The sequence below is a fragment of the Aplidium turbinatum genome, chromosome 15 (genome assembly GCF_918807975.1).
Source record: "Aplidium turbinatum chromosome 15, kaAplTurb1.1, whole genome shotgun sequence".
NCBI classification, from domain to species: domain Eukaryota; kingdom Metazoa; phylum Chordata; class Ascidiacea; order Aplousobranchia; family Polyclinidae; genus Aplidium; species Aplidium turbinatum.
This window is the reverse complement of record NC_137486.1, coordinates 12446536-12458667: the sequence shown is the minus strand read 5'-3', so window position 1 is coordinate 12458667 and position 12132 is coordinate 12446536. Positions and strand designations below refer to the sequence as shown.

The 12132-nt window shown below is 41.4% G+C and overlaps 1 protein-coding gene and 1 non-coding gene across 2 annotated transcripts; both read right to left on the bottom strand.

Annotated features, from left to right (window-relative positions):
- Positions 1-7416: 7416 nt before the first annotated feature.
- LOC145783891 (large ribosomal subunit protein eL8-like) lies at positions 7417-11285 on the bottom strand. Its single transcript, XM_082595646.1, has 8 exons — positions 11246-11285; positions 10688-10811; positions 10275-10424; positions 8807-8894; positions 8366-8498; positions 8023-8153; positions 7712-7781; positions 7417-7550 (listed from the first exon to the last, which is right to left on the bottom strand). Exons 1-8 carry the CDS (start codon positions 11246-11248, stop codon positions 7443-7445), a joined length of 807 nt encoding a protein of 268 aa, XP_082451772.1. The 5' UTR covers positions 11249-11285; the 3' UTR covers positions 7417-7442.
- On the bottom strand, positions 7852-7932 carry LOC145784931 (small nucleolar RNA SNORD24). Its single transcript, XR_014291093.1, has one exon. It is a non-coding gene; the product is annotated as a small nucleolar RNA SNORD24 (small nucleolar RNA).
- Positions 11286-12132: the final 847 nt, after the last annotated feature.

Below are 12132 nucleotides of genomic sequence, written 5' to 3'. Positions count from 1 at the left end.
CTGCAAAAAAACAACGTGTAACACGTTTAGCCTAAAGATTCCCCTAAGGGCCTGCACTAATAGCCCTTTGCATTGTTATGTAGTCAAAGACTGAGACCCAACAGATTGTTGAGTCAGTCTGATGTTTTTGATCCGAATTCTCAACCAATAATTTGAAAAAAAAACATTTTAGACACCTTCACTAAAAATTAATATTTCACAGAAGGAAGTAGGGTATGCCAGAATGTGAAATTTTTGGACTTAGCCTAGTCTTTATTCTCTAAACCTAGTCAATTTTCTCCCTTCACAATAAGCATTTCGTCTCAGGTGGCTAAACATTTTCGTGCAATGCTAGTTATATACGGTAGCCACTTTAAAGGCATACTAAAGGAAAATTTCAAACCGGAATTAAGCATTAAAATGAGTAAACTGAACATTCAAGAATACATTTCAAAAACAATTACCCAAAAAAATTTGTTTTCAATGGCGCTGGCAAGGCCCAAAGTCCAGTGTTTCATTTATTTTCATTTTTTTCAAAATGACCAAAACGTGCAAACACAGCTCAAGAATACGTCATAAAGTCCAGCAATAACAAAAGCCACGTTACCAATCTGATGTTTTGAGCAAACTGTTTGCTGTTTTGATGTTAAAATGTGCTGTTTTGATGTAAATACATACATAGCCTACAGTCAAATCGCCCGCAGTAACAATTAATGCGTGATCGGTTGATTGCTAGACTTTATGACGTAGACTTTATGACGTTCTTTACAGTCGCACGCTTCGTTGCTCAGGCAAATCTCGTTTTGAAAGCTCTGACAAAAGCACGCGCACAATGGTGGTCAGACCGCAATGGGGCAAAATTTTATTGAAAATCGTTTTATGGTAGCATGTTAAACACAAAGAACGTGGAAAATCGCCAAGTCAGGTTTTTCCTTTAATACCCCTTTAACAAGTAGAAATTCTGCCACTGCGAATGACTACAATGCAACCGCCAACCAATCAGAACATGTTATAAGAGGCCACCGTCCAATTGTGGCCTTTCTAGCACTCAGCCAGAGAGTTAATGCTTGTTTTGAACTTTATTTGATAATTACAGAAGAAAAAAGGGCAATAGCAGTGCAGGGAATCGAACCCACGTCAATGAAATAACTATTATCTAGTCCTAACCCCTAAGCCAACAAGCTGACAGAAAATCCATCAATTAATTTGCTTTGTATCATCTTCTTTGCGCTCTTTTTCACGTCATAGAAAACGTAGCTTATGATTGGTTGGCGGTGCATTCAGTTCAGTTGTTTTTATTTCTGACCATCATATCAAAACAATACACGTTAGCATAGCAAAGGTCGAGAAAAGGGTAGAAGCGATAAAACGCGAACGTTAAAACGTGCTTGAGACCGAAGTAAGTTATTGAGTTGAAAGAAATTTGGCACGGTCGCAACACCTTCAGTGGCAGAATTTTTCCTTGTTAAAGTGGCTACCGTTATATACGGTACTGTATACAGGGCCGGATTTAGCCTAAGCGTTGCCCTAGGCAGATACGAAAAGTGCTGCCCCCCAAAAAATTTTTTCGATGGTGCGCTACGATTTATATTTTCAATTTCTTACAAAAAAATTATTTGCACTGTTTATTTGAATACATCAATAAATGTCATTGTATAATGGGGGGGAAGAACAAGCACCTTCTCGTGGTCCCTCCTGTCAGTACCATATCTTCAAGAAAAAAAGATATGCGAAGCGAAGCTTGTCATACTCGAGCAAACCAGGCCCAGGTTCAGCGCAGGGTGGATAGGGAAACGCCCTTCTCAGGGCGCGGCAGCTCCTCTGTCGAAAAGTACCGACGACCCACCGTACTGCAGCTGAACACCGAGGGCATTACGGCCAGCAAGCTCAGCATCATCGAGTATCTGGCCACAAAACATCAGGCCCTCGTCATTCTCCTCCAGGAGACCCACTGCACATCTGTGGATAAGTTGGTATTACCCAACTTCACACTCGCAGGCGCAACCATCAGCAGGAAATACGGCCTCGCCACGTTTGTCCATGAGCAACTGAGCTGGACGCCAATAGACCAGTCCAATGCCCAATCGGAGATACAGTGGCTATGCATAGACATATCAGGCTATCACATCATCAATGTCTATAAGCCACCACCCTCACGCTTAACACCAACAGCCATCCCAGTGTTTCCCCAACCCAGCCTCTATGCTGGCGATTTTAATTGCCACCACGTTGACTGGGGCTACATCACCACCAACATCGACGGAAAAAGCCTGGCCTCATGGTCAGCCAATAATAACCTCACCCTACTGCACGATCCCAAGGGTGCAGCGAGCTTCTTCTCCGGACGCTGGAACACTGGTACAAACCCCGATCTGGCTTTCGCAAGTGATGACCCCGATAATTGCCAACCGGACAGACGTGTGCTAGAGAAGTTCCCCAGGTCCCAACATTGACCCTCGATTATCACGGCTCCAACGCTCATAATGCTTGTCCCGAGCAAGCCTGTTAAGCGATGGAACTTCAGAATGGCTAACTGGGAGTACTATAGCATCCTCACAAATGAAGCCACACAGTATCTCCCATCCCCTCACACCAACAACGTGGAAAAAGCCTTTCAGGACTTTTGTGATGCAATAACATCTGCGGCAAAACAATCCATCCCCCGCGGCCGACGAAAGACCTACATACCGTGCTGGGATAAGGAGTGCGAAAGCATCTACTCCGACTTCCTCCACGCCCCTCAGGGCAATGACACCAACAGCTCAGCCACAGCTCTGCTGGCAAGGCTGGACTCAAAGAGGAAGGAGCGCTGGACAGAAGCCGTTGAATCAATTGACTTCACGCACTCCAGCCGCATAGCATGGAGTACACTGCACAACCTAACTGGCAGATCACGTGCCTCTCGTCAACAATGTCCCGTTTCAGCAAATTCCATCGCCTCACAACTTGTGGAGAACGGGAAATACAAATCGAGAGACCGTGAATCAGATAGATCCGTCTTGCAAGAAATGACGGACCTCTGGAGGGTAACAACCCCAGATAGGGACAACATCTCGGGTGAGTTTACCCCGGAAGAATTTTCCGCCGCCCTCCAGCACATAAAGCCAGGTACAGCCCCGGGCCCGGACCACCTTTGCCCGGAGCTGATACTCCATGCTGCTGCCTCCTTAAAGTCCTGGTTAAAAGACTTCTTTTCCTGCTGTTTGCGCCACCTGAGAATTCCCAGAATCTGAAGAAGAGCCCTTGTGGTTGCAGTTCCTAAGCCGAATAAGCCCCCAGGGGACCCGAAGAGCTACCGTCCAATCTCACTGCTCTGCATCCCCTTCAAAATTCTCGAGAGACTCATCTACGCCCGTGTCGAACCAATAATAGATCCGCAGCTCCTCCGTGAACAAGCTGGTTTCCGACACGGACGATCAACCGTAGATCAGGTCACACTTATGACCCAAGACATTGAGGACAGCTTCTCGGCTAAGAAGAAGGCTGGCGCCGTGTTTGTTGATCTCACGGCTGCCTATGATACCGTATGGCATAGCGGCCTTACCTGCAAGTTACTCCGTCTGCTCCCTGACAGACACGTGGTCCATATGATGATGGAACTTGTGCAAAACCGCAGTTTTACCCTCACAATCGGTAGCGGTCGTCAAAGCAGACTACGCCGACTTAAAAACGGCGTCCCACAGGGCTCAGTCTTGGCTCCTCTCCTGTTCAACATATACACCTACGACTTGCCCCCCACCATCTCCAGGAAATATGCTTACGCAGACGACCTGGCACTCCTGCACTCAGAAGGAAACTGGCAGTCAGTGGAGAGGAACCTCAGCCAAGACATGCAAACACTATCAGCATACCTCCAGAAATGGAAGCTACAGCTCAGCAAGTCAAAGACAGTGTCGGTGGCCTTCCACCTTAACAATCGGGAGGCACAGCGTGAGATAAACATCAACATTGATGGGCAACGCCTGCCCTACTGTGCCGAACCTACATACCTCGGCATAACCCTGGACAGGTCACTCACGTACCGCCGGCACTTGAAGTCACTGCGCAAAAAACTATCTACACGCGTCGCACTTTTGAGGCGATTGGCGGGTTCCGGCTGGGGAGCTGGTGCTAAAACTCTTCGTACAGCTACCCTAGCCCTTGTTCATTCCACCGCTGAGTACTGCGCGCCGGTCTGGTGTCCTAGTTCTCACACCCACCAGATTGATACCGCCATCAACGACGCACTGCGTACTGTGACTGGATGCCTGCGTCCCACTCCAACGGACTGCCTACCCATCCTAGCAGGCATCCAACCCGCTGAGCTACGCCGTAAAGGAGCCACGATTTCTCTCGCTCGCCGCGCTTTGGACCTCGACCATCTCCTCCATGCAACATTCAAGAGACCACCACCTATAAAGCAGCGCTTGAAATCAAGACGCCCCTTTGTGCCTGCCGCACAACAACTACTTAAGAACGCAGAAGAACTTGGTTTAAGTGCGGCACACTGGACGAACCATATGTGGAACACGGAGTGGCAAAATCACACCTCCACGCTCCGTGACTTCATACCCGACGCCGATCCCTGTCCACCAGGGCTGTCCCTCGCAAGGCTTGCGTAGGTCAGGCTTAACCGCCTGCAAATTGGCGTCGGCCGCTTTCGTTCGGACATGCACAAGTGGGGCCTGGCTCCTTCATCAGAATGCGAGTGTGGTGCCACGGAACAGACCGCAGACCATGTCATCCGCCACTGCCTAAAGGTGCGTCTACACGAGAAAGTGTTCTTGCTTAGAAATTCTTGCTTAAGCTAGTGATTAAGCTCGTTTCGTCTACACTGACAACCTCGACGAAGATTTTGCTCGCTTGAATCGCGGTCACGTGAGTATCTAATCCCCAATGACGTCACGTTTTAAAAAGTTCGCGCCAAAGCATAGCAGTTCGCGCTAAAGTACAGCAGAGTAGACCAAGCAACTGACTGTTCTTTAACCATTTGAAGTTGTTGCAGTCTTTCAGTCATGGCTTCCCAGAAGTTGTGTAAAAAATGCTGCAAAAAGCGAAGGATGCAAACCCGCAATTTACTGCTTATTGAAGCATTCAGACACCTCAGTGAGGTTGAAATGTTGGAAACAGAATTTCGTGTCAGCGTGGGTGACTGGTAACAACCAGCAAGATCATTCCTCCGCTATTTTTATTACCCAGTGTACAATGGCAATGGTTTTCTGCTGAGATCCTGTTTTAGATTTGAAATTGGAAAATATTGTGCTTTCTATGGGCTATTTCGAGTACGGTCACCGCCAGTTCAGCCCGCAACATTAATAAGAACGGGTTGGGATCAAAACTTAACGAAATCCTTTAACGATACCGCCCTGCCCTGTCTGGATACTGAGCTGAGAGGAGACCTGAGATTTTGGCGGGAAAAAACATTTCTAAGCAAGAGAACTCACTTAAGCGCCCAGTTTTTCGCTCTGGAGCGTATTTTTTCTCGACGGCTCGCTTACTCGCCCATTTTCTTAAAAGTAAGCGGCACAAACTGCGATTAACTTAAAGAAACAAGAAGTTTGGCTAGCTTAAGCAAGAAAACAGTCGTCGTGTAGACGCACCTTAACCCACCGGCCTCCACACGGTGTGCATGGTCTGAGGATCCTGGACGACGAGACTGCTGAGTGGCTGAAGATTTCCTGCCCTCCAATCTAGCCTGGAAAGATCGCTCATTCGCCATCATCATTGTATAATGAACTAATTGTTTAAAATCGCTGCCGGCGGGTTTTTTCTCTTGCAAACAAATCAATAATTTCTTCAAAGTCTGTAGCTGTAGTAACAAGTAAAGATGAGTTAATCCTCAAAAATATGAGACCATTTATTGTTTACATACTTTAAGCCTCAAGGCAAGTACACAAAATAGCCTGCAACTTTTCCATCAACCTAACATTGACTAAAAACATTTTTTTCTAGGCTCCTTTAAATTTACTAACAGTGAAACAAACCGAAAAAAGATTTCCGGTAATAAAAATTGCACAGACAAAGCCTAGTCCTCCATACTAAGCAAAACAGATAAATAAAAGAAGCGCTAAGCAGCACATATTGTTGAAAACCAATCAAGCGTGAAGTACTTTAGGGGCGATGACTTGCCGCACTATGTGTGTGATAACATATTTATTAATTCCTATATATCTGTTGTGAATTATTATATTCACGTACAGTAATATCAATGTAATATATTTGTATATTTTGCCGCCCTAGGCAACTGCCAAATCCGGCCCTGACTGTATATCAGGGTTACTCAACTAGTCTTAACAAAGGTCCGGTTTAACAAGTTGAATATTTTTAGCGGTCCGATAAATAAGTTATTTCACACGCAACCACGATAGCTAAACTTTCTGGGAGTGACTATTTTGGAGTACGGGAGTCGAAGCCCCCCAGCCACAAAAGGGGATGAGAGCTTCATCACCCACCAGGACAAGAAAGAGCTCAACACCTGCTCTCCTGGGCCACGTTGAAACGGGCTTTAGCCTGAGGATGGGTTTCTTTTATGTCCGGTTTTCTTTCTCCATCCTATATTATGACTGCTCATCTACATCAATATAGGAACTGGCAAATTCAATCCACAACACTTTTCATTAGGGGAACGTTAAATTATTACGTAACGCCTTCGAGGGGGTTCAAGCAAAACGTTACGTAACGCTTTCGAGTACGGAATGGTAGTTTTTTGTGCTGAATTTGTAGTGAAAAAGCGTTACATGGGGGAGGTCAAAAATTCGGAAAAAAAGCGTTACGTAATATTTGAACGTTCCCTAGGCTGTTATTCATTACTACATGTGTGCTTCTCTTGTTTTATTTTTTGCTGCGGTATTTGTTTTTTGGCCGTGCTAACTACTGATATATACTATAGCCTACTACATAATTTTTCATTCAGGCACGTTTTAAACCTTTCAAGGTTTTGCCACCTATTCCCGTTCGTTATCGTGCTGGTAGGTTTATATCGATTTTTTCCTTTTTCTTACCAGCCTTTTTATTCATTACACACTCAGCAGTTTTTGTTAAAACCAGCATGAGCCAAACTAGGATTGCAAAGCGAGCGCACCGACACAAACGAATTAAACTGCTGACTTTAAAAAAAAATCAACTACGGTACACATCCTTCTTGGTCATGTGAAAAAAAGTTAGACTGTTTCGAGTAATCTTTTGATCGATGTAAGGAAAATAAATTGTTTTAAAATCTAAAACTGAAGTACAATTTGATTTTACTTTAACTAGAAAAGGAGGGCACACAGTTTTATAAGAGGCCCAAAAAGTGTAAGAACCCTTAGAAATACAGTACACTGAATTGTCGATATAGGCGATTTCTATTGTACTGTTTCTGGAGGGTAAAATCTGATTGTCTTCCTCATCCAAAAACCTGACAAGACGTTCTACAGTAGAATACATTTCGCCCGAGTTTTCACCAAAATGACAACCAAATCAATAACCAAATTATTGTATTGAGGTCAATATTTCGCTTTCTGAGCTGCGTCTCGGGCGCGCGACTTCTCAAGCTTCCTTCGCTTGGCCAACGACTTGTTACCCATAATACCACCACCCCAGTGACGACGGATCTGCAAAAAAGCAATCGCATTGGACACCCAAGTTTGTATCACGTGTGACTTGGTGATAAATTATTAAATATGAATAAAAAAGCTGCTCAGAGAATGTCAATTCCACATAACAATTCAGGTGAAGAAATTCTCGCATCATTGCAGCTAAAGCAAAAGCTTACCTCATCGAAACGATCATTGTAGTTGTTTCGGACGCTTTCCACAAGCTTGCTCAGTTGGTTTTTGTCCTCACTGAAAAATACATACTTGGACATGAATAAATGATCCGAAATTTCTGAACTTATGAGAGGAAGCCAGGTAGCGCCTCAGAGATCTTGGTGGGCAAAGTGTTATCATAGTCCAAGACTAATCAAGATAGCAAATATTGCCGTCATCATAAGCACTCTAACTACTACGAAATAGCATAGGTTTTAGGAAAATTATAAGCCAAACACAATCACTATTTACATGCAACCTAAACAGAGTAACATACTTGTTGACATCAGTGATTGCAACACAGGTGCAGGTCTTTCTGTGTACAAGCCGACCCAACCTTGCCTTCCCCTTAATTATGCAATAAGGCACGTTCATCTTGCGGCACAATGCGGGAAGGAAAATCACAATCTGGAAGAGAAAGATTATTGAGTTGTGAATGAGCGGTTTCACTAAAACTAAAAGCTGGTAGAGAAAGTTTAATGAGCTGCAAATGAGCGGTTTCATTAAAACTAAAAGCTGGTAGAGAAAGTTTAATGAGCTGTAAATGAGCGGTTTCAATAAAACTAAAAGCTATTTTTGTTGCAGTTCACACCATACAACTGATAACCAGGGCAATTCACCTCAATGGGATCCACATCATGAGCAATGATCACCAACTGAACCTTTTTTCTTTCAATAAGATTGGTCACAGTATTGACACCACTTGCCAAGACGAATGGACGACGTGTAGGAGTATCTGGCTTACCTTCAGCTCTGCAACACATTAAGTGTTAAGTTGTGACTTAGCAATATCAAATATGATGAGTCGAAATAAGATTTCATCCAACACTCTATTATAAGGGATGAAAATACTATTATCATTTATTTCCAATAGTATTACAAAAATAACTTTTGAAAATTTTGATGTGTATAGTAAACACTACTCTAGAAAAGTAGAAGCATTGCTAAGCGATACTGTATTTACAGTGCAAAACACTTGTGAACATGTGCTTCTGATACTCATTTGAAAACTAACACTTTTAATATGGCATACCATCACAAACATCCCTAAAAATTTGTACCTTTCCTCCGCACGCTTGCGCAATCGAAGTTGCTTGGCTAATCGAGTCTCTGGTTGATACTTCTTCGCCAATCGAAATAAATTCGTGGCTATACAAAACCCACAATGCAATGGTAAATTAAAACTGGTTTAAATTGAGATCTTTTGCATTTTATTAAAACCATTTTTAATGTGACACCATTGCATTGATACGGTCTCCACCGAAGTGGGATAAACTTGCAAAGCTAAAAGCTTATGCAAGGGACAGCATTTTATAACAAGCAACCTGCAGAACACAACTGGTTGAAAAGATAATACAATCATACAACACTCCTCTTTACATTTACTCAAGTAGTATTGTTTTTAATTAATTTTGTATGAATTACCAGATACTACTCTGCTACATTTAATCGCAGTGGCTACTCTTACCATGTATTGTGAGTATACCCTCAGGATGTACGCACACGATGCATGTTTTTACCTAATCTTTTAAAGCATATACCGGTACGGTAATAAGAAAACAATGATAAAAATGCGTATGTAACTTAAATTCAAGAGTTTACTTTTTAACTGAATTGGCAGCGTGCACGCTGTTTTTTTAGGTTGGTATTCCAAAGGATATTATTTCTATACAGCCTGAAAGCACGTTTTTTAAAAACTTAATGCTAATTTAATGCGAACCATTATGAACCTTAAATTTGAGTAGCCTGCAGCCCAATTGTTTGTTTTTTCAAATATACTGTGTTTTTTAATTTGTTGGAATTTTGAGAATTTCTCTGATTAAGTTTTTGTTTTGTTTTAATGCACTACATTTCTGTTGTTTAACAAGTTGTTTGGTGGCTGTAAAAAGTATTATTATTAAAGTGTTATCCAAATACCTATGATACAAGAGGCCATAACTTAAAATTGTATAAGCCACAAACTATGTCAAGGCTGAGAAGCAACTTTTTCACAGTACGTGTAGTAAATGCCTGGAATAATTTACCACTAACAGTCATAAATGCACTTAGCTTGAATGCATTCAAGGCAAGGCTTGACAAGCACTGGAGCAGTGATCCATTGAAATCATCTTATGATGTTATGTATCAAGTGACAGTACTATTGTGTATGTATTTTTTATGTACATATGATCGTATTTTTTTCATTTTCTGCTCCCACTAATATGTCTTCTAAAAGTTTATATATGTTATTAGATTTTATTGATGGTTAGAGTTATTAGTTATGAAACTAGCTGTTAACCTAATTAACAGCAAATGCGTTACGGTATGTATATCAAAATGATGAAAAAGCACATCGGTGCTTACATCAAATATTTATTAATATTATTATAAGGAAAAATAGCTTTATCAATGTTTAGTTCAGTTTTTTTTATTTTTGACTAGGCCTATGACATGCACGCACTTAATTTTTGCAAAAAGATAAAGCTAAAGGCCTATATTATCCCACTGCATATTTAATAGTTTTAAATTATATAAATATAAAATCAGTACCCGTCTGCAAGTCAAGTGTATTTGAAAATTGATGAATTGAAGGAGGAATCTTCAGTCTCTTCTTTAAAATCACTTTTTGCCTTTGCAGTCTAATATATTTTGGCCATCTCACAAAGCGAGTTAAGTCACGCCTTGGTTGAATGTCCTGACCTGGTTAAATGTTCCCAAATTAAGCAGAGAAAATTTATCATGAATGAGTAAACATGGAAATAGTTCTATACACCACCTCAGTAGAACGGTTGCTTTTAACAGTTGCAATCCTACTACCGATGCATCCTATTGGCAGAATTAGCCTTTTGATCATCATTGGTGGTGAGACGTAATAACCTACTAAAACATGCTTACAATATTTTCGATCACTCCTGTTTGTGACAAATTAAGGAAGTAAACAAAAGCTAGATTGTGAAGCTCACCGATTCCAAAGTTTTTTGGCCGTTTCTCAAATAGAGGATTGGTTACTTTTTTTGGAACCACTGGCTTTTTTGCCAGAAGTGGCGCAGGGGCAACTTTCTTTCCTCGGCCTTTCTTTGGTTTAACCTATGCACAGACTATGTTTTAAAACTTACTAAGTACAATATTCACTGTTACAGAAATAAATTGCTGTAATGCCTCAGGAATTTAGTGTCACATGACATTACTTCCAAACACACCCGAGTTCAACATGTTGTTTAAACTGTAATTACTTTAACAGTCCTCAGAACAACATGAAGACGTACATATATCAACGAGCTGTTATTTTGAAATTTACTATGGCTGTTGTTTTCCGACAAAGAAAAATAAATTAAAAGTACAGAATTAGTTATGCATATTATTGAAATAATTTCCTCGAATAGTTTTTGACACGTTAATCTACAAATTGATATATCCATGAAGCAACATATCTAAAAATATTCATTACTTGGTTAGGAGTTTTGTTATGAACAAACTGCCTAAGATTTAGTGCGATACAATTGCTAACAAAAAATACCCACCATCTTGCAACATGCGTTTCACAAAAGAGAACGTAATCGTGCAAGTCGTGTCGTTTTGTGACGTTCTGCGCATTAAGCCAACCGAAACGGTATTTTTTTGGTTCGGGTTCTAGTTAAAGGTGTTTGTTATAGAAACTATAAATTAAAAAAAAGATATTATTTTTCTGGGGACGGAACGCTCCAACAACTCCTCTTCACCAGCTCAATCATACAAACGAAATTTATTCTACCGTACGCTATGTTGCAAAGAGTGGTTTGGAATGACTAAGACGACTTTAGCCCACTCATTAACTTGGTCTTTCGCTACCATCCTGATTGCGCCATAATCTAACCAACAGTTGTACAATGCATTGTTTTGACAATTACATTTTACTCTGATTATATGTTAATATATGGCGCTGTTAAAACAAAATAAATTGACTTGACTTGACTTGACATTAAAAATCACCCCCCCGAATTCTAAACGTGGATAGAGCCCCTGGTAGTTTATTCACAAATGTATCAACAAACTCAAAGATATCGATAAGTTTGAAGTCGTACTGTATGGAGATATCATCGTATATCTGATGTGTAGATGCGGGCATGTGGAACAAATTTGAACAAGTTGTACAACAGTGACATTTTGGATGATTTGGTAGGCTACTTTTGAAAAAAAGCTAGCCAGCAAACTTGAGCTGAAAACCGGAACGGGATCACCCCATGATATCTACTCAAGGAAATCACTGATTGCAACTTTCGAAACACTTTTTCAAATGTTTTTGTTGCTTTGAAAAATTGTTACGTAAACCAGTAGGCTACCTCCAACGGTTGCAAGTTGAAAACGCGGCTTCATGACCATCCTTAGCAAGCAGAAATTTGTAAGAATTGTTTACGCTCCACCAGGATTC